The sequence below is a fragment of the Monodon monoceros genome, unplaced genomic scaffold, assembly GCF_005190385.1.
Source record: "Monodon monoceros isolate NGI ecotype Baffin Bay Population unplaced genomic scaffold, NGI_Narwhal_1 Super_Scaffold_4, whole genome shotgun sequence".
Taxonomy (NCBI): domain Eukaryota; kingdom Metazoa; phylum Chordata; class Mammalia; order Artiodactyla; family Monodontidae; genus Monodon; species Monodon monoceros.
In genome coordinates, this window is record NW_021703781.1 from 23554625 (window position 1) to 23577958 (window position 23334).

A 23334-nucleotide genomic window follows, 5' to 3' on the forward strand; every position below is an offset into this window, starting at 1 on the left:
TTGTGATATGGCTTTACTTGATCGTATACAGAGAAAAAAATAACATTGGAATTAAGGCAATAACCACATGTGCAAACCAAGCACAATACCCTGACACAGTCTTTAGTAAAAAGCTCTTTTGGTTAGGTGAGGATTGATGTTGCTGCATGCAGGTCAGTCATTGCTTTGAAGGATAAGCTCTGAATAGCTTCACTCATTTAAAAAAAAATCTCTCCTACTGGCCCACAATGGCCAGAAGAAGCCTTCGGTAATCTCCACTCGTATCACTTGCAATCCTTGTGCTCAGGGTCTTCTGATACATCTGACTGAACATCTGTTTTATTTGTACAAGATCAATCTGCATGCAAGACATGATATTTTTGATATTAGAAAACAGCTGTTAAAGAAAACTGATATTAGAATTATTCTTTAATAGTGAAAAGATCCTAATTATAACCAAAGCAGAGGGGAAAAAACACCAGATGACCGGCATTTTATAGCTAGCATTCATACCAGTACTAGCGTCACCCAGTGAATGTCTGATTCACTGTTCTGTAAAGATATTGAATAAGGGTGATACTAGTTTCATCTACTATTCCAAATATATTAGTCATTTAAAAACCATTTGATAGAATGGCTATTATCAAAAACACAGAAAATAACAAGTGTTGGCAACGATGTGGAGAAGTTGGAACTCTTGTACATTGCTGGTAGGAATGTAAACTGGTGCTGCCATGGGAAAATGGTATGGTAATTCCTCAAAAAAATAAAATAAAAACAGAATTACCATATAATACAGCCATTCCACTTCTGGGTATACACAAAAGTGAAAGGAGAGACTCAAAATTTGTACACCCATGTTCACAGCAACATTAATCATAACAGCCAAAAAGTGGAAGCAACCCAAGTGTCCATTGACGGATGAATGAATAAACAAAAAGTTGTGTATGCACACGATGGAACATTATTCAGCCTTAGAAAAGAAGGAAATCCTGACACATGCTACAATGTGGATGAACCTTGAAGATGTTTAAAAGGACAAATACTGTATGATTCCACTTATATGAAGTATCTAGAGTAGTCAAATACATAGGACAGAAAGCAGAATGGTGGCTGCCAGGAGTTGGGGAGCAAGGAGAATGGTGAATTATTGTTTAATGAGTTTTCAGTTTTGTAAGGTGAAAAAGTTCTGGTGGTGATGGTTGCAGAACAATGTGAATGTACTTAATGTCACTGAACTGTACACTTAAAAATGATTAAAATGGGAATCTTGTGTTACGTATATTTTATTATAATTAAAGAAAAAGGGATCCTGCTTAGAAAATTTAAGTCTAAAAACAAATACACAAGAAGGTTTTTCCAAATACTGTATTATGATTCTCTTTTAAAAAATGATTTACCTTCTTTCATATAATTTCATAGCATATGTTTTCTTTTGATTAAAAAGAAGTCCACTAAATAAACAAAGTCAAAGAAAGGAATACATCTGAGGCTATATTTAGGTAAAAAGATAAATATAAAATTTTTTACAGTTATTTCATAATTAAGTGTATGCTAAATTTTAAGAATTTTTATGTCCAATGGGATTAATCTGCATAGGTCTTTCATACAGTTCTTTTTTTTTCCCCCCGCACCTCGTGGCTTTCAGGATCTCAGTTCCCCGACCAGAGATTGAACCCAGGCCATGGCAGTGAAAGCGCCAAATCCTAACCACTAGACCACTAGGGAACTCCCTCATACAGTTTCTTACATAAGCAAAATGAAAACCAAACAATAAACATCTGGAGTTCCCTGGCGGTCTGTTTCACTTAAGCAAGCCTCTCTCACAGCATGAGGAAAGTGAACACTGTGCTTTATACAACCGCTACCAGCCGTGAGAAAGAGAGCCCTTTCTTAATGTCAGTCCTGAGGGATTGACAACCAACTAAGGAACTTTTAAGAAATTAACATTCTAAGTCAGACAGAGAAAGACAAATACTGTACAATTTTACTTATATGTGGAATGTAAAAAAACAAATGAACGAACATAACAAAACAGAAACAGTTATAGACACAATGAACAAACAGGTAATTGCCAAAAGGGAGGGGGTTGGGGGAAGGAAAGAAATAGGTGAGGGAGAGTAAGAGGTACAAACTTCCAGTTGCAAAATAAGTAAGTCACAGGTATGAAATGTACAGTGTGGGGAATATAGTCAATAACTACGTAACATCTTTGTAAGGTGACATGTCATAACTAGACTTATCATGGGGATCCTTTTGAAATGTATAGAAATATCGAATCACTATGTTGTATAACAGAAATAAGCACAGTATTATAGGCCAATTATACTTCAAAAATGAACAAACTCATACAAAAAGAGATCGGATTTGTGGTTACCAGAGGTGAGGGGTTGGAGAGGGAAGATTGGAGAAAGACAGTCAAAAGGTACAAACTTGCAGTTATAAGATAAGTAAGTACTAGGTATATAATGTACAACGAGATAAATATAATTAACACTGCTTTACATTATACATGAAAGTTGTTGAGAGTACATCCTAAAAGTTCTCTTCACAAGGGAAAACATCTTCCTTTAATCTTGTATCTATATGAGATGATGGATGTTCACTAAACTTACTGTGAAAATATTCATGATGTATATAAGTCAAATCACTATGCTGTATACCATAAACTTATACAGTGTCAATTATATCTCTATAAAACTAGAAGAAAAAAATGTTTTTAATATTGCTAAGAAAAAAGGATCAACATTCAAAATCAAGTAAGATCAGACAAACAGAGAAAGCCTCACCTCACTTCGAGTGACCACAATCCTGACCAGGGTGGAGTCATCTGTGCCGGCACCTTTCATAGAATAGTACAGCCTCTCAGCGAAGAAGGCAGGGCGGTTCAGGGCACACTGCACTGCAAGTGAGAGACGCTTCAGACGTGAAATGACTTGACAAAGGTGTGCACACACCATCTATCACTTCTAGCTGCTTTTGATCATTTTCTATGTAATCATCTCAGAAATCTGAGGTGAGTTGAAGATATTCTCCCCTTGATTTTTCTCAGCCTCCATCTTTCTTTCCAGCGGCATCAGACAGGCTACCTTCAATTCTACAAGATCCCCTCTGGCCAATAAATCCCATTTTCTCTCCATAGATGCAGTCATTAGCTTCTTAACATTTTCCCCCTTAAAGTGAGAAAATCTGTAGCAACTGTGCCCTGGTAATATCTTACTTAAAAGGAATAATGACTAAAATCTAAATTCTAGATGTCAAATATATCATTTGACTGAGAGAAGGATGTAAGATACACTCCAATATAAAAAAAGAAATCACAGATTTGAGCAAAGATCTGAGAATGATAATAAGAAATCTGACATGTTTTCTCTTAGGAAAATTAAATTAGCAAAGTCTCTTCCTGCAGATGGTAGAGATGTACTAACTATACATCATTACGTTAGCTACAATTACTATAGTAGTATTTGTAAGATATTCAATTGCTGATATCAATGTGTTACTAATAGTCTCTTTAGTTTTATATTCTCCATGAGAATGAAATTTCCATTTCATTAAACATCTGAATGTCAGGACACCAAAAACTGGGTTTTTAATTTCCAAATGGAAAAGGGTCTCATTGGGCTAAGTACTTGAAAGGTGTTTTGGAGAGCTCAAAATGACGCTTTGTGTGGTGGCACTCTGTAGTTCCTTAGGGCTTTCCTATTCACCTTAATGGAAATGCTACAATCTATCATATATTTTTGTATAGTCCTCAAGAAGGGCATAGAGAATAAAGAGCAAATAATTTCAAAACAATCCTATTTGATCACACCACCAACCATTCATAGAGAATTGCATATAAAAACACAGGGTTAGCTTGGCCTCTGCCTAAGCAGATTCCAGGGAGGCTATATTAATAATCACCACTTAATGGGAACAACTATTCAAAGCCGCACTCATTTAAAAGAAAACAAAGCAAAACACTAAAGTATCTTACAGATGGTCTTCAAACCACTTTCAACACTTCCAGAAAACTCACGGCCGACACTGCTTAACAAATCTCGATTAGCCATCTGTAAACAAAAAGTATAGTGGTTAAAATATTTTCACACCTTAAAATGGAAGCCAAATCTTCAAAAGAAAAGCTCATACCCTGGAATAGGCCTCCATGGTAGCTTTCAGCTGAGGAAAGCTTCTTGTGGCAAGAATCATGTTAAAGCAAGATTCATCTGTCCCTAATTTCCCCTCACCAGCCTGATAGAGACGCTGAGCATCTTCCTGAGCCAGCTGGTGGTTAACATTCTGGTTCTCATCGCGATTTCCCTGCAAAAGAGGAAGGCAGGAATTAGAAGAAGGTGATACAAGTTCTATTAAAAAAAAAAATTTTTTTTCTGGGACTTCCTGGTGGTCTGGTGGTTAAGACTCCGCACTTCCACTGCAGGGGACAGGTCCCCATGACAGGGACACAGGTTTGATCCCTGCTTAGGGAACAAAGATCCTGCATGCCATGTGACAAAAAAGTAAAATAAAATTGTAAAAGAAAAAAAAAAGTTTTTTTCCAATCTAGTCACTTCTGGATTTAAAGGGACAATTTACTAAAAATTAATGCATAAAGTTTGTCACACTTATCTTTCATTTCCAAAGAAACTATACTAGTGTTAACTAGTACTTTATTACACTGCCAACTTTGGATTTTATATGACCATGGTTTAATGAGGTTATATTAAAATGAGAGGTTTTCAGGGCTTTGAGAGCTAAATTAAATCAGAAAACGTTTCCATGAAAAATCACACACACATTTTATTTTTGAAAGTGTGGAAAATTTTATTAACATTCACTTTAAAAAGCTTTCTCTTGGTACACCAAGAGAAAGGGGTTCTTTAAAAAGTTACTCTTCAGGGTTTGGTCCTTGGTTTAGAAGTTTTGGGGTTTTTGTTTTTATTCAATAAACATTTATTAACAGGTATTAAGAGACTAGGCATGATAGAAACCACAAGGACTGGAAGTGACTATGGCCACTCCATTCCTCCCATTAAGGAGATAAAAGATGCCTCCACAGTGGGATTAGGGTTATAACTGAGGTCTCTGGGAATTAAGTGCGGGCTCAGAGCAGGGAATGACAAATGGCCCAGGAGAGTCCAAGAATGCTTCTCTGAGGAGGTGGCTTGAAGGGTGGTAATTGGGCCAGGAGAAACAGAATGGTGTGTGTTGAGACTGCAAAGTATGACACCTCCAGAGGCTGTGGCCACACACACAGACTCGTGATCTAGCAAGTCCTGAACACTAACAATGCAGCCACTTCTATCCTCCAGGAGAAAGCCTTCTGCCACCAAAGAAATTTCATTTTTCACTTCTCTTGTGATAGGGTCTAGTTCTATCGGTTCATGTTCTGAGCCAATAAGCACCGTCCCCTGTTCAGTTCGGAGAGAGAAGCACTGAGGTTTCCTGGAGGCTGGATATCCCTGAACTCCAGGGTCTGAAGTAACTTTAGATTTCTCATGATGAAGCGACTACTAAGCCACGCTGAGGACCTCCTCTAATAGGAGATATAAACTACCACTCAAATAAATTATGAGTCTGCTTACCTGGGATTTAAGATCAATATGCATTATACTGAGTTCCACTTTGTATTCATCCACATAACTATAAGGTATGGAGCACTTGCTTTGTACCAGGCCGTATTAGTCAGGGTTCTCCAGAGGAACAGAAACAACAGGATGTGCTAAGTGGTGGGGACACAAGAAAGACAGGGCCCCTCCCCTCAAGGAATTTAAGTCAAAGGAGGGAGTATATAATATGGAGGTTTCATGAACGCCCTTTCATTCATCCAAGTGTAATCTTAATATACAAGTATTTATTATGAATGTATACATGAAAATGACATGTGAGCCTTTTAGAAGAAGTTATAAATAACTCAAGTACTGCTAGCCTGTACCAATTTATAGACCAAACTCTTCACTGGGAAGAAGAGAGGGAGGGCCTGGGCCTGAACAAGAGTAAAGCTTAGATGGGTAGTTGGTTTCTCTCAAAAATATCAATAGAAACACAAACCCAAACAAAGGAAAGGCTGCCCTCTAGAGTCTCAGTGTCTGTCTGAGCAACAAAATGGAGAGGTATTCCTTGAAGGTGAGAAACTGTCTCCTGAAGAGCACTGGGCACAAGGAATGTGTAGAAGCATATTCTAAATGGGCTACTGAATACAGCACAGGCAAAGGAGCTCAGGAACAACTCCCCAGATGACTGCCTTTGGATTCAAGCACACAATACAGCCCCATTTTCCTAGGAATAGGGACCTTTACTTTGAAAGATGGCTGGGCCTTGAACCCTGCATAAAGAAATATTCAGCACCTCATTAAAGTCTTAATAATCATTTTTTAGCATTAACTCTCTGGTCCTGATTTTCTTTTCATGATAACCTACTCCCCTGCTCTGTTACTCTGTTGTGGGTAAATTCAATGTCCTCCCATCCATTTGCTTTCTTTTCTCATTTCCATACCCATGCACTTTGGCACACTGTCTTTTCTGCAACTACCTCCCTTTGCTGTGAAGAGCCTCTCCTCTACTTTTAGAATCTTCAAGACTGTCCAACCTGTGCACTAGCAGGATAGCCAACAACTCCTGATACTGAATCAGTGTGCTAGTATTTTGCCTCATCTCTTTCAAATATACCCTGATTATCTCATTCTAAGTGTATTTGTAGTATCATTCCAAATACCCTATTTGGAGAATTTTCTGCCACTTTTCCAGCACATTTGGGGAATCAGAACAAGGAGGGTACTAAGCACAGTACCCACAGTACTAGGTACTGTGAACGCTGAAACATTTTCTGCATTTCTGGCTCTCCTCACAGTCCTCACTCTTGTAGCACTTGCATGGCGGACCTACATACCTTCAGTTGATGGTCCGACTTAACTGGCAGTACAATGCTAAGCTCAAAAGTACAGATTCATCGCCATTCTAAGACACAGAGCCTCAAGTTGATTTCTGATTTCACACAACCTTAAAGAGGTTAATTTCTGATTCCTTACAAAGGCCACATTTGCAGAAATAAATTTCAGTAGTGACTACAAAGAAACCTGTACAGTGGATTCTGCATTGTCCCTCTTAAAGATGTCAAGATTCCAAGGGGGCTAAATATTAAAAGGAATAAAGAATGGCCACTGGCAATAGGCAGTAAAAAATGTTCCCTCCACCAACACCCAAACTTTCATGCTATACTCACCTGGCACATGGATACAAGTAAACGTTCAAAATGCCCTGATGTATCTGATCTAATGTCCTTTTCAAGGTCTCGTCCAAATTCTGATTGATAACATCTGACAATTTCTCTGATTTCCTGATTTGTTCTTGTGCATAAAATTTCAATCAATACACGTTCCTGAGTTCCTACTCCCTATGTGAAGTGAAGAAAGGGAGAATTATACAACAAATCATGAAATTTCTGAAAGTAGTTAAATCTTACTGTTCCATCAAATATTTCTTTGGCCTCCAGACCTGAAAAGCTCTATATATTCAGATGATATAAAATAATGTACTGATTTAGTTGTCACTATAAATTCAGAACTGCCAAAGTTTATGGGGCTTTACATTTGAAATACGATAAAATACTCAAAGTAAATGCCATATAGTACCTTCATTGCATTCTGTAAACTCCAGGCATCATAATACGTAGGTGGCATGAACAGGGCAAGGATCAGTTCTTCCATATTTCCTCTTAACTCTGACTTAAGATCTTTGATTAAATCCTGTTAAATTACAAATACAAACTAAGTATATGTGCTCTCCAAATTTTGTTTTGCTTAAATTTTTTAAGGACAATATGAAAAAATGGAATTGAATTGCTATATGAAAGCCTCAATTGCTGTTCTGAATATTATATACTAAGGAATAAATATTTATTTTAAGTTTATTACACTCAAGCAGATATATTTTACTCATTCTATCAATAAACACTTAATAATAAATTTATTATAGTTCCACCACTACACTAGGTACAAAATAAGAGGTATAGGAAACAAAGAATAATTCAAATTAACAAAATGATAAACAGATATTTACTTAGTATAAGAAACTGTTCTTACTCTATGAGGAAATAGAAATTGTCACCATCGTGTTCTTATTTGAAAAGATAAGATAAACATTTAAAAAAAGTTAATATAAAGCAGCCTGTACTCCAGCACCAGATGAGTAAATAGCACAGAAATAAGCTGAAATAGGAAAAGTTAAAGTGGGCTAGAGAGCTCAGAGAAAACTTTTAGTCCAGATCTTGAAGAATATGTAAAAATTAGCAGGCAAAGAGAAAGAAGAAAGGTATTTCAGGCAAGGAGGAAGAACACAAACAAGGAACAGAAAAGTGGTTCCCAGCCTTGGCTATATGCATTAAAATCATCTGCAGAATTTTTCTAAAAAAAAAAAAACACAAACAACACTTATGTCAAGAATGAATACCCAGAGATTCTGCATGTGTTTTTAAGTTTGAAAAGAGATTATGATACTCAGCTAAGATTGAGAATCAACAGTATAGAGGCAAGAATGAGCAAAGCTTGTTCAATGGAACAACAAGACAACCAATTTTGTTAGAAGGTAATGTTTTCAGAGATTAGTAAAACAAAGTTGTAACTATATGCTTGGATTATTACCTTGAATACCAAGCTAAAGAGTGTGGATTTGATTCTGCATGTTGGGAGGAGTTGCTGGAAACTTTTACGTAAGAAAATGGCATTGATATAGCAACAAGAGGCAGTATCAACAGGCAGTACGGACTATGATGACAGAGGCTACAAATGAAATTTAGGCTACTGGAATATTTAGGTAAGAAGTAATAAAGGCTTGGACTTGAGTGGTGGAAAGAAAAAAAGGAGACAGAAGACACATTTTTAAAGAGCTCTTCTACAGATTAGATCAACAAGACATAGTCAATAACCAGTTGCTAGGACAAAGCAGTGCCTGGCATACAGTAGGCACTGAAACAATATTCACTGATTAATTGACAAAGAAGGGTGTGGAATCAAAGAAGACTCCAAGGCAGGCTAGAGGAATAGTATTTTTATTAATAAGAAGTCAAGAGAAAAGGTGGCTGTGGGTAAGGAAAATAGGCTGGGAATTTAGTTTTAATTCAAAAATGCTGTATGAGAAAATTCAGGACAACAAAGCACAGACTACATGTGAACTAAAGAAATTCATAATGTGGAAAATACTTCTGTGAGAAAAGTGAGTCTGATGTTGAACCCTAAGAGAAACTAGAGTTTGTGTCACTTAATCAGCCTTAAGACTAAGGAAGTGGATTTTGGGTTGGGCAGGGAGGGTAGAAAAGATGAGGTGGGACCAGCTAGTGGAACTCTACTTCCATTCTGAGAAAAGTAAACTGGATTCAGAGGATATCAGAAAATTTTTAGGACTCCTATCTAAATGGCAAACCAATGCTACCCAGTCTTGCCCTTTATATTTAAGAAACGATGACACCTTTCAGCCACAGAATCTTGCTGGATTTAGTCACTGATCATCCACTCAACAAATATTTAAGTGGCTATCTGTTAGTGTTCCTGTACTTGGTACTATAAATACAAAGATGAATATGACATGGTTTGCCTGATGGAAGCTCACAGTTTTGGGGAGTGGGCAGTGAGATTAGTTACAGCAGAGGTTTTACAAAGTGCTATGGGACCACAGTGGAAGAAGCAGCCAAATTATGCCCAGAGCAATGAGAGAAACTTCACAAAGTAGCTTAATCAAGACAAATCCTGGAGAATTTGTTTGCCATGCAGGAAAAAAGGAAAAGGTGTCCCAGGACAAGAGAACAACATACACCAAACACAGAAGTATGTGTGCAGGGAATGGCAAGAAGTTCTATAAAGTCATAATACAAGATATGCTTAGACGGAGGGAGAGGAGTGAAAGATGATACCAGGGACCAAAAATAAGCAAGGGCTACATAAGAAGTCTTTGAATCCAACTGTAAGGAGCAGATTGAGAACCAAGCTACTGATCAGGATTGTGGTCATAATCTACTTTTTACTGAACATGTGTCACCTACCAGACATAGTAAATAGGTATGACTGTGAGATCAAGGACTACTCTAGAATTGGAAAGCCTTCTAAGAGAAATAAATATTGATGGGACTTCCCTGGTGGCGCAGTGGTTAAGAATCCGCCTGCCAATGCAGAGGACACAGGTTCGAGCCCTGGTCCGGGAGGATCCCACATGCCGTGGAGCAACCAACCCCGTGCACCACAACTACCAAGCCTGCGCTCTAGAGCCCACACACCTAAAGCCCATGCTCTGCAACACGAGAAGCCACCACAATGAGAAGCCCACGTGCCCCAACGAAGACCCAGCACAGCCAAAGATAAATAAATAAATTTATTTAAGAAAAAAGAAAGAAAGAAATATTGAATACACCTCTCCTGGGGTCTCTGAAATCTAGTTGTCTCTTCTTTGTACTCACCAGTACGAATAAAAAGATAGTATCCAACCTGACAGAATGCAGGGCATAAGGCCACTGTTCATGCTCACTCCTGAAAAGAAAACAAAACATACCTTGCCATACATGGTCTTAAAAGCTGCTTTAATTTTTTGCCTTTGATCATTGGAACGATTGGCCACAACGTCTACAATTGCCTGTTCGTCTGTACCTGAAAGAACCATACATGTCTAAGTAAAGATGAGGTCTGTGTGGGGTGCTCCTTGATGACATCTTTTAGATGCTTACAAGGTGTCTGGTGCCAGATTAAATTGACGGATGTGCACACAGGCTCACATATAAACTTGGTTTATGATATAAAGCTTATTTTTACTCTACATTCAATCACTTGAATTTGATTGTAAATAAGACAAAAATATGTTTTCCTCACCAAAACCCTTCATTGCTTTACGAAGAATTTCTGCATCTCTCATGGCATCGAAGTTGGCAGCAGGTTGGATTGTTCCTTGAGTTCCCTGAGTCATCGAAGCAGGCTGAGAACAAGAGGCATAAAATCCAAATCAGTTATTGTGGTAATCATTTCACAATACATACATATACCAAATCAACATGTTGTATACCTAAAACTAATACAGTGTTATATTTCAACTGGGTCTCAAAAAACTGGAAGAAAAATAATATGAAAAAATGTTCAACGTCTTTAATAAAAAAAATACTAACTTAAAAAAAAAAGCCAACTCCGGTTTCTCTGCTTACAGGAAGACAACTTAAGACTTCTCCGATTATGGGACTTCCCTGGTGGCGAAGTGGATAAGACTCCACACTCCCAATGCAGGGGGCCCGGGTCTGATCCCTCATCAGGGAACTAGATCCCACATGCATGCCGCAACTAAGAGTTTGCATGCCACAACTAAGGAGCCCATGTGCTACAACTAAGGAGCCAGTGAGCTGAAACTAAGAAGCCTGCCTTCTGCAACTAAGACCTGGTGTGACAAAATAAATAAATAAATATTGGGGGGAAAAAAAAGACTTCTCTGATCATCACTCTTAGGCAAGGAAGCCAGTACTTAGGTTTTAGGATAAGGATATTTATTTTCATGGCTCATTCTGGAACAGACAGAGACTATCCTTCTCCCACCAAAAGATAGCCAGACACCAGACACTTGTTTCAGGAAACAAGACAGTCAAGCTTGTGAAGATAGTCACAATCTTTCCATGCCTTGGTTTCCTTCTTGGTAGAACAGGACGGCAAAAAAGAGATTGATCCCTGGGTAGTGTGAGTGGCAGTGTTTTATTTAAAGAATATGATAATGGCTTTAGTGAGGTAGAGCCAGACTTGCCCAATGAGATTTCAAACAAGCAATATACTTTTGGTAATAGCTCTTCATTTCCTGTATGGGCCCTGATTATTAGACATAAAATAAAACATTTTATAGTAAGAAAAGCATGAAAATGAAATTGATGACTACAGACTCTGGGAGTTACAATATTCTTCATCTATTTTATAAGGAAATAAACCAGAAAGCAAAACAAGGACTATATGTTTTTAAATACAAATCTATAAAGAAATTTAAAAATCACCATATGACAAAGACCACAGTACTAAGTGTTTCAGGCAAGAATCATCAATGGATGCTAAAATCAGTTGGTAAAAGTATAATGAGAACCAAGATATTTGCATACTTTGTAACATTACAGCAGAAAACCTAGCAGACATCATCTGAAGCAAATGATCAAAACCAATTATCACCAGGAATGGGGTAAATCAACAACTAATGCCTCCTGATATGATTCACTAGGGACACGACATCATTTCTGTGGTATTCCTGCCAAAATGGCATAACCTAGATTTAATCAGGGGGACTTATCAGACAAACACAAATTAAGGAATATTTTACAAAATAACTGGTAGTATTCTTCCAATGTATCAAGGTGATTAACAACAAAGACTGAAGAATTATTTCATATTAAAGGAAAACTTAAGAGACATGACAACAAATGCAATGTTTCATCCTGGATTTGATCCTGAACCAGAAGGACATTACTGGGACAACTGATGAAGTCTAAAGGTTGGGTAATAGTATTATAAAACTGTTATTTCCTGTACTGTGTTTATGTAAGAATCTGAGTAAACTGTATGTATACAGGAATTCTGTATACAATTTTTACAATTTTTTTATAAGTCTGAAATTATTACAAAATTAAGTTTAAAAAATTTTAAATACAAAGCTATGAAACAATTCATTAGTTTTCTTAAAATATTCGAATCAGGGTTTAAGAGAGATGGGATACAGCAAGATGATATCCCTTCATACTTTTTTTTTTAATTTATTTATTTTTGGCTGTGTTGGGTCTTCGTTGCTGCACATGGGCTTTCTCTAGTTGCGGCGAGCAGGGGCTACTCTTCGTTGCGGTGCGCAGGCTTCTCACTGCGGTGACTTCTATTGTTAATGGAGCATGGGCTCTAGATGCGTGGGCTTCAGCAGTTGTGGCACGCGGGCTCAGTAGTAGTGGCTCACAGGCTCTAGAGTGCAGGCTCAGTAGTTGCGGCGCACAGGCGCACAGCCCTCCCGGACCAGGGCTCAAACCCGTGTTCCCTGCATTGGCAGGTGGATTCTTAACCACTGCGCCACCAGGGAAGTCCCCCCATCACATTTTTTAAAATTTAATTTTAATAATATATTTTATTTAACCAAGTATCTCTAAAATATCATTTAAAGATGCAATCAACATCATTTCAAAACATAAAATGATTCAGTTGCTTTCTAGGCAACTGAAATGGTATTTCGAGTTATACCCATTGAATACAGCAACAGCAATATGCCAACCAATATGCCCCTTTGTAGGGGCAAAGTGACTGGGGAGAAGGAGACCAGACCCTTCGACAAACATTTTTATGGTCGGTAATTCCTCCCACTCATCTCTACTCTCACGCCAACATTTTCTTCTACCAATAAGCCCTAACAATCATCCTTCAGTAGTTTCTAAGCCAGGAATGTAAGCAGAGAACTAACAAGAAATATTTGTATATTGGTTTTAAGGAAAAACTAAAATTATTCTACTTGTAGCAAATATTCAAGCAGAAAAAAATTTTCAACATATTGCCTTTACATGAGGCTTAATGTATCAAGCACTGATGAAAGTTTTCTTTGATGTAACCATTGTCACTAAAATCCTAAGCAGGGCAGAAGCCTCTGTTTATAATACACTGAACTAGACAGTAAGAGAAACTAACCCTCATCATGCACTATTTGACGACTATCATTTTCTGTCATCCTCTTGTTTCTAAAAACGAACAACCACCAAAAGACTTATTCCATTTTTCATCTGGAGGGAAAAATGGTTTTGTTTTATTCTTTGTTGAAAGTCTAAGTTTGAAGTGAATCTTCATCAAGAATACTATCATTCTGCAGGCATTATACTGAACTCAAAGAAATCAGGGTCTATATTCTTGAGGTCAAAACTCTAACTACAGAGGATTTCTCAGCACAGCAAAGCCCATACTATCTGCCACCAAAAGTGCCACCCTTTACCTTCCATTTCATTCCAATCTTGCTGAAAAACTGCCATAGAATTAGAATTGGGTCAATCAGGAGAGGTCACCTGGCCCCAAGACAAAAACTTTCTTTACATCTTCCTACACACACACACACACACACACACACACACACACCAACTTCTATCAGGGGATTTTCAGTGACAGGGAGCTCACCCCTCACAAGGTAGTCTATTTCACTTCCATCTATTCCACTTTCCATCTCCCAAAATCTACTGCTCTGTAACTTCCTGGTTTCAATTTAGGGTCGTAATTGTTATGCAAGATAAGCTGCACGTGTATGTGTGTTTTACTTTTAGTGTTTTTATGTTTAAAAATCTTTTCTATTCAGTCATAAAATGATGTCTTTAAAAGCAAATGCATGCTTAAACTAAACTAAAATAAAAATTCTCATAACAAATGATTAGAATAACTAGATTTATAATATGATTAATAATCAGCAATTTTTTTAAAAAAGGATTGAAAGCAATTTACTATGGGCTTTGGAGGAATATCATTTACTGTATCAGCAAAGTAGCACTGTATAACAGAGACCACTGGTCTGAGAGGCAGAAGAGCTAGGATCTAGTCTCAGCTTTGACTTTCACTAGCTGTGTGGCCTCTCTGGAGCTCAAAAATTCCTCAAATCTGGAAAGGAAGCCAGAAAATGGCTAAGTTGTTTTTCTTCCAATTCTGTAACCCCTTACCAATCCCAGCCTAAAAAAAGCTTTAAAATGCTAGATCTTTATGAATAGACAATATGAAATGAGAAAATCAAGATAAGGTAAACATAAAACTGCTTATGTTCCTAGTAACTTGCATAGGATATAAAAGAATTAACAAGTCAATTAAAGAATAAAACTTAATATTAAAATAAGGAGCTATATTGAGATAGGGCAAAGATTTGATATACGGGAGACCTTCTGAGACTCCTGAAAAATCAATTTAACAGACATTAATTGACTACTGTATTTAAAGCCCTGCCAAGCACTACAGGGACATAAAGATAAAAACAGATACAATGAGCCCGCAAGGAAGTGGTGAGAGACAAATACAGGAGAAATTAGAAACAAATGAAGGCATATATAGGAGATCTAGTGATTAGTGAACATTAAAAAACCTTACTCACTTCACTGCTATAATCCACAGAAACAGGAGAGAAAACAGGATAGGAAGGTAAGGATTCTGTATTGATCTGAAAGAAGAGTGGAAAGTTATAAAAGTAAAAAAGGAAAACAAAACCATACTTCATAAAACACTGCCAGAAATATCAACCACCCAGTCACCTGAGTTCATAGTTATACTGCCAGCAAGGGAGGAGGAAAAAGAACTAAAATCAACGCCAAGAGTCCAAGTGAATCACTATGAAAGAGAGTATGGGTGTCATCACCTGTTAGGGACCTATGTTTGTCTTATTAAAGTCATCAGGACAGTACTTAAAAACAGGTGGACCAAAGAGCATGGAGTCTAACAGAAGCAAAGATTAAAGTCTTAAGTGAACTGTTTTAGACCATCTCCTCTGCTTCATGGAAACCTCTAATGTTAGCAAAGGAGTAGTGCCCTTCTTTAGCATTATCCAGTTACCCAGACTAAATTTAAAAGGTAGGAAAAAAAAAAAATACCTGACTAGGGTAAGGAGATTGTCCTCCAGGGTACTGAGAAGGCATCGGTCCCCCAGGAAAACCACCTACATATTAAGAAAAAATACAGCAATCAGGTCTTAACTGATTTAATTTTTCAAAACAGCACTGATTTATTATGAATACGGAAACATATGAGAATATTCACACTATTTATTCACTAGTATAATTTTTAAGTTTTATAATTTACTGAATCAAAAACCAACTTTGGTCACAAGGACCTTTTAAAATATTCCATGTCCTAATTTCTTTAAAATAATTTAACATAATTTCTTTATAAACAATACTCTAAAAAAAGAACAAAACACTTGAACCAGATTAAATTCTGATTCCATCTGGAAAGGATGACAGGACATAGTTCTGGGGGTTGTTTCCTTTGTGCTATACTAATGAGCAGAGAAGTTCCTGAAGGTTTTGCTTTTTGGCTTCAGGACAGATCTTTTTTTTTTTGATTGAAAAAATAGGTCCTTATTACCATCTTGCTGATTAAACTTTTTCATCAAATTAATACACTTCATGAAACCATATACTACCTAAGAAGTATTTAGTATAAACTTTTACTAAAGACGATCCCAACCATAAACTACTAAGTTCCTTCAACAGCAACTGCAAGATTCAAAATATCAAGCTACTGTTTTTCTCTGGACAGTTAGTACATACCAGGTAGTGGGACCTGGGATGGGCCCCCACCATAAGACTGTGAGGGTGCCTGTGGATAGCCAGAAAAGCCTGCTCCACTTGGTGGGGCTCCAAACCCTTGGCCTGGAGGAAGAACAAGAGAAAAAAAGAAACAAACTACAGTGACAGTTCTCATGATTGAAGTGAAAACTTTAGAAACAGTAGAAGAAAATATACTATTAATGCTATAGCAGTAGTCCCTTTTGGTCTAAATTCAATTTCTCAACAAATCCTTCCCCATTAAAAAATAAATTAAAAAAAAGGTTACTTCATTCATCTGCCTTAATAACTTATAATACAAAAGTGCTAAGATTTTTGTTTGTTTGGTTGGTTGGCTTGGTTTTTTACATACTGTGGACAAAGCTGTCCTAAGGTCACAATCATGCCAAATGAAATATCTTAATCAGTTCTTAAGATTACAAATTATCAACCAAACCATTATATATTGGTCCTTTATTACCATGAGATTTATTCTAATTCCTTTCACAACAGAGTTTTGGAGACTGCTCCCAGCTTTCATGCCTCCTGAGAACCTTTATCCTTCTATCTTGCCAGCTAGGTCCTTACTGTCTAAGGTAAAAAGCAGGCTAAGAGCAACTCTGACCTCGTACAAAACAAGAAGGAACCGAGAGGATTAAAAAGAGAAGAAAAAAAATGCTATACTAATTCCACAACCCAGGACTCACCTCCAGGATAGGATGGAGCTCCCCCTGGCTGTGGGGCACTGGGATAGCCTCCAGGGGCAGGGTAGCCTCCAGCTCCTGGGTAGCCTCCAGCTCCTGGGTAGCCTCCAGCTCCTGGGTAGCCACTACTTGGTGTTGGTGGGTAGGCACCTCCTCCCACTGGAGGAAAGCCACTAGGATAAGAATACTGACCAGGAGGAGGAAAAGATGACTCCTGACCTGCAGGCTGAAAAACCAGAAAAATTTTCAAATGAATGTGATCACCAAGAAATAGAACCTAGCTAAGGAAACAAACAAAGATAACTGCTAAGGTCTAGCTTATTCTTTTACATATTAAAAAGCCCATTAGAAGTCCTGGTATCTCATACTAGCTTATCAGTATACTAGTTTTTCAGGACACGTTTGTCAGAATTCAGTTATATATAAATCTACCTGTGTTAGGCAGGAAGAGTCTGTTTCTCTATTTGGGAGTAAGAACCAGGCTCTTTCCAAACCTCAAGCCTTCAGGAACAACTAGCAAAGCTCATTAGTTCCTTCATTTTCCTAGCACCTGGAAATAATAGGAAGATTTGCCTCTCTACCCTAAAGAGAAGAATTCATGGCTTTCTTGCAACACATCTGGACCTGTGCATAACAGGGGGAAAAAAAAAAAAAGGTGACCTGAGTCATACACTGGGTGTGACATTTTGTACCTCAGTTCAGATCACACAATGTCTAAGTGTGGAGAGACTGTTACATGTTCACTAAACTTTTTCCCAGGCCACAAAACTAGACTACATTTCCCAGGACCCCGTTACAGTTAAATAGGACCACATATGACTGAATACTGGTAAACGAATGTGGACAGAAGTAACATACACGACTTCCAGCCTGGTCCCCTTAACTTTCTGCCCAATCCTCTAAGCTCTCTCTTCCCCTCTCTTTTCCTTCATCTGCCAGCTGGAAGCAGAAGATCCAGTGGAGGACTCCAAGGCACTAGAGGATGGTAGAGCCAATATACCAAGGCAACAGAGGATGGAAGGAGCCTGGGAACCCGCAAGACGACATGGAACAAAGCCTCCTAGCTCCCCACCACACCCTTCCCCCGGCCACCCCCACCACTGACTTCCAGGAGACTGAAGTAAGCAAGTAATAAGTTTTTATTGCTTTAAGTCATTGGGATGTTAGGGTTGTCTGTTTTAACAATTAGCTGATATTGACTGAAATGGTGGTCAGAGTCCAGTTTAGTACATAGGGACCTGGGAACATATTCATAATTCTCATCTCTTCGATGATAAATTCAGGAGAGCTATATATTCACTTTACATAAGAATATACACATTATCATTAATCTGTATAGGCCCCTCTTTCTATTCTCCCAGAGTTAGAAAGAAGCCCTGCATACTTATGAGCATAAAATTGAAACACAATTCTCACTTACGCCTCAGCTATGAGGTTAGTCCTCAGAACAGTATAGACATCAACAAGGCAGAACTTGGTACTTGCACTCCAAATACTGAAAGTCTCAGAAGTACTAATCCAGGGACCTCTAATCCACTGCAATTTGTTACCTATGAGTCAAGCTCCTCTTAAGTTTTTTTTTTTTCAAAGATGTTGGGGGTAGGAGTTTATTAATTAATTAATTAATTTTTGCTGTGTTGGGTCTTCATTTCTGTGCGAGGGCTTTCTCTTAAGCCCCCTCTTAAGTTATTTTAAATCTTCTAACACAAAGATTAAAAACCAGTAACTCAGGACTTCCCTGGTGGCACAGTGGTTAAGAATCCGCCTGCCAATGCAGGGGACACGGGTTCGATCCCTGGTCCGGGGAGATCCCACAAGCCGCTGAGCAACTAAGCCCGTGCGCCACAACTACTGAAGTTGGCGTGCCTAGAGCCCGCGCTCCGCAGCAAAAGAAGCCACCATAATGAGAAGCCCACGCACCACAACAAAGAGTAGCCCCTGATCTCTGCAACTAGAGAAAGCCCACGCACAGCAACGAAGACCCAACGCAGCCAAAAATAAATAAATACTTTAAAAAAACAACAACAAAAAAAAACCCCAGTGACTCATAGGATCGATTTAGCTTACCTACATGTTGTACTGAATCATACAGCATTTAACATTTTAAAATATTCATTTCCCAATTTTAAAAATTGGGCAATTTCACATAAAATCCAGATTGTTGGCTTTACTTGAAGATATGGAATTATCCAGCAACACTGGGTCAGCCTCCCTGCATGGACACATGCGGCTTAACCTAACTGCTGCCTTTCCACAGGTGAGCCAACTCCCTGTAGTTCCCCACAACACCTGCCTTCACTCATGAACTAGATCTACTCAGTACTTCTGGCCATTTGAATTTATGACCCCTGCTCTAGCATATTTGTAAGATCTGTCATGGGCTGGCTAGTTCTATACAAGATCTGTGCCAAGGACATGAGCTATTTTAGTATCATAAGTGGCAATACTTACAGGATATCCAGGGAAAGCTGGGTAGCCTGTGGGGGGATAGCCCGGGTACGACATTCTGTAACAACAATAAAAAATGTCTTCTGTAATTTCCTATAAAGATTAAGGCCTTTGAAGATATATTTTGTCATAGGGTTTAATCAAAACACACCTTCTTTCAAAAGAGTCTAGCAGGCAGACTGATTCAGTAGTTCTGAGATGGGGCCCAAGATTCTGTATTCCTAACTAAGCTTCCAGGTGATGCTATTGCTGCTGGTCTGTGAATGATATTTTGATACCAGAATATTTTGGCATTTCTGAATCTACCACCTGATTTGCCAAATTTTTCAATATGTGTTTTGGCTCGTCTCCCCAATACAGCTATAAATGATTTGTATTTCTTTTTTATTAAGACCCCAAACAATGACATATACACACTACTATATATAAAACAGATAACTAATAAGGAGCTACTTCATAACACAGGAAACTCTACTCAATACTCTGTAATGGCCTGTATGAGAAAAGAATCTTAAAAAGCGTCAATATATGTATATGTATAACTGATTCACTTTGCCATACACCTGAAATTAACACAACATTGTAAATCAACTATACTCCAAAAAAAAATTTTTTTAATAAAGGACCCCAAACAAATCCAGTTCAACACTTACAAAAGCCCACTATTTAATAAGCACTGTCCTAGGTGCTGATACAGAGATGCGGGGGGTGGGGGGAGGAAAATGAGAAAATAAATTTAAGTTATTATAGTGCTCCTTATGACATAAGCACAGTATAGAAGCTAAAAACTTGCTAAACTGAGGATGAATGGGCATATATTTAGTCGAAGTTGAAAGAAAATAAGAAAACTGATCCAGTCAGTTTTAAAACAGTCATTTGGAATCCAAAGACCTGGATGCAAAGGACGTTAAATCATTTTTTGCTGTCTTCTTCCCCAAGCCCAGTTGATAAAAAAAAGGAGTAAAGGAGAAACAATATCATCCAAGAACAGTCAGATGGACCAAGGGTAAAAGAGGTCAGGGTCAAAATAAAGTGAAAAAGTCTGAAAATAATTTATGGGAGAAATTAATAATTATTTTATTTATTTATTTATTTATTTATTTTCGGTATGCGGGTCTCTCACTGTTGTGGCCTCTCCCGTTGCAGAGCACAGGCTCTGGACACACAGACTCAGCGGCCATGGCTCACGGGCCCAGCCACTCCGTGGCATGTGGGATCCTCCCGGACCGGGGCACGAACCCGTGTCCCCTGCATTGGCAGGCGGACTCTCAACCACTGCACCACCAGGGAAGCCCAATAATAATTTTAAAGGCAACAAGTTTTATAGCACCAAAGACTACAAAAACAATTTAAATTTCTAAATCTCAGGAACTGTTCCAGTGACAAAGTCCTATTTCTACAGCCTTTAGCTACTACATTAAATCTTACCTTTAAAGGCACTAGAGGAATTACGTCAACAAGAGTTTCTGAACAGAATGAAGATAAAGACTATCCGTACATGAGAAAACTTAAAGCAACTTTAAGAAAATGAATCTGGGTACATTTTGAAGTATAATTATATAAAGGACTAGAATGCAATTCTATTTCCAGGATGTACCTCATAAAAATACTTACACAAGTGCAAAATTATATACGTACAAAGCTATTCATTACACACTATTTGTAATAGAAAAAGGTTGGGGATTCCCTGGCAGTTCAGTGGAGAGGACTCAGTGCTTTCACTGCCATGGGCTGGGTTCAATCCCTGGTGAGGGAACTAAGATTCCACAGGCCAAGTGGCATGGCCAAAAAAAAAAAAAAAAAAAAAAAAGACGGTTAAAAACAATCTAAAAGTCCATTAATAAGGAACAGGTAAAACAGATTATGGATAGCCATACAATGAAGTGTTAGGCAACTATTAAAAATGAGCAGCTCTCTTTTTACTCACATGTGAAACCACTCTAAGTCATATTAAGTGGGAAAAAAGCAAGATGAAAAGCTACATAGATAATTTGCAACCAAATGTGTAAAAATTACATTTATTTCCTTGTATATAGAGAGAATATCCCTGAAAGTATACTCAAGAAAGTAGGAAACAGTACTCCACTGCTGCCTCTGGAGAGGAGAGCTGGGGCATAACAAGGAGACTTTTCAATGTACTAAAAAAAAAGGCTAAGTGTCCTTTTGGAATTATGCATGTATCATCTATTCAAAACGCAGATTGAAAAAGCTTTTGTAAAAAGCTGAAACAAACCCGAGTTTGGTGACTCAACAAACTACTCAACTTTGCGCAAGGAATAATCAGACTATACCAGTGAACCAGAACTTTTATTTCCTTTTCAACATCCTCTGTCAGCAACTACTTTTAAAAGACTAGAATAGCATTCTTGGTTTTCCAAGCCATCTCCACCCAGTGAGTCAACTACTAAAAGGGGTGGGTCTCACTATTCAAGTCTCAGAGATGGCATGAAGCCCAGGAACACAGGAGGCAGCTGTTGCAAATTTATGAAACACAAAATAGAAAGGGTGTATGAACATGGCCAACAGCAGATACTACAATTTTCCAAAACCTGCCTCTTGATTGGGAAAGACCATTTAAATCTGTCAGCAAGGGCCCTTCAATAAAGAATTGGAGGCACGACTAGGCTCTGCATGGACAGGGTAGGCAGTCACCACCAGTGAGGACTGAAAGGAGGCTTCACTTTGCAGTAGTCAAAATTCTCTCTTCTACCTCCCTATCTAGTACTTGAACTCCTTCCCTGCCTGATAGGTAACTCATTACACTCATTATCTAATTAGGACAGATTATCAGATCAGCTCCCCACCAGCTGGCAGAAATTAGAGAGTTTAAAGGCAGTTGGACGACTTCTTTTCATTTCTGTCACTTTATGGTGGACATCAGCCATCTCCTTCTGTAGAATTGTTCACACAGGTTGGGCTCAAATCAGCACACGTTTGCTGCTGCTAAGGTACTAGGAATCAAATCTGGAATGCCACTTCCCTGAATAGTTCCCAAAAATTATAAACCTGAACCAGTGTACAGTTTTAGGCTTCCGCATTCTGTCCTAGGTTCACTAAGCAAGTACAAACGTCCCAAGTTTCCCTAAATTTGCTGTGTCACCAGGAAGTCTAGTCACCAGCCGGACTTAGCTTTCGGTGCTGCTCACCGGTTTTCCTACTCAGCCCTCCTTGGGGTAGCTTCAGCAGGGCCATCCTCTGGCCTCAACCCCTCCACCTGTGGTCCGCCTGCCTGCGCGGGAGGCCCCTCGGGCAGTGAGCTCCCTCGGACCTCCGGACAGCCAAGGGGCACAGACGACCGGCGAACAGGACTTCCCGTTGCCCGGCCGCCTCGCCGATCCCGCCCTAATGCGCCCCCGCCCGAACGCCCCCACCAGGCAGCCCGGGTCCCAAAACGCGCACACCGAGTCGCCGGCCACTCCCGGGGCCCACAGGCTCCTCCAGCCACCCCCCCCCCCGGCTCGTGGACACACGCGGGGCCCCGCCCTCTCCCAGCTGGCAGGCCTCAGAGCAGGCCGGGGCGAGGCGACCGAGGGGGACGAGGGGTGGCAAGGGTAGGGTACGCCGTTCCTCACCTGACCCGGTGGAGCAGCGTCTCGTCCCAAACTGATCTCGGGCAAGATGGAGCCGGGGGCGGGCCCGGGAAGGGCGGGGCGCCGAGGGCCGCCGCCCGAGGCCGTTAGGATCGCAGGGGGCGGTGCCGACAGGGCCAGTCCAGGCGGCTGTCGGTGCCGCTGCTCCGGCGTTCCCTTCCGCCCCGCCTCGCCGCTCCACCCGCGAGAAGACGCTCTCTTCGGATGCACCAGCCAGTTTTATCACAGTTCCTTCTGGGCTCTCTCAAGCCATTTGGGAAGTTGAAGCCGTCCTGAGGAATCCCGAAGCCCCTTCAGTGGTGGGCGGCAAAGAAGGGCTCGAAACTGGGAGGCCAGGGGCAGCCTCTCCGCCTGATGTGCCGTCCTCCCTATCTTCTGA

The 23334-nt window shown here is 39.3% G+C and overlaps 1 protein-coding gene across 2 annotated transcripts; it reads right to left on the reverse strand.

Moving 5' to 3' along the window:
- On the reverse strand, window positions 1–23083 carry ANXA7 (annexin A7). Of its 2 annotated transcripts, XM_029201018.1 has the most exons (14): window positions 22938–23083; window positions 19369–19423; window positions 16921–17143; window positions 16217–16318; window positions 15539–15603; window positions 15046–15111; window positions 10812–10914; window positions 10498–10592; window positions 7593–7706; window positions 7184–7354; window positions 4114–4284; window positions 3959–4034; window positions 2769–2881; window positions 1–337 (listed from the first exon to the last, which is right to left on the reverse strand). In XM_029201018.1, exons 2-14 carry the CDS (start codon window positions 19420–19422, stop codon window positions 215–217), a joined length of 1476 nt encoding a protein of 491 aa, XP_029056851.1. In that variant the 5' UTR covers window position 19423; window positions 22938–23083; the 3' UTR covers window positions 1–214. The 2 variants fall into 2 exon arrangements, with proteins under 2 accessions (XP_029056851.1, XP_029056852.1); XM_029201019.1 differs by lacking the exon at window positions 15046–15111 and having other exon boundaries at window positions 22938–23081.
- Window positions 23084–23334: the final 251 nt, after the last annotated feature.

What these genes read in the sequence shown, in the direction of transcription:
- ANXA7 (XM_029201018.1), bottom strand. Translation starts at nt 19,422, where the DNA reads ATGTCGTACCCGGGCTATCCCCCCACAGGCTACCCAGCTTTCCCTGGA. An exon ending in AGCTCCATCCTATCCTGGAG is followed by an intron (nt 16,319 to 16,920) that starts GTGAGTCCTGGG and finishes TTCTTCCTCCAG; the next exon opens with GCCAAGGGTTTGGAGCCCCA. An exon ending in GTTTACAGAATGCAATGAAG is followed by an intron (nt 7,355 to 7,592) that starts GTACTATATGGC and finishes CACTTCACATAG; the next exon opens with GGAGTAGGAACTCAGGAACG.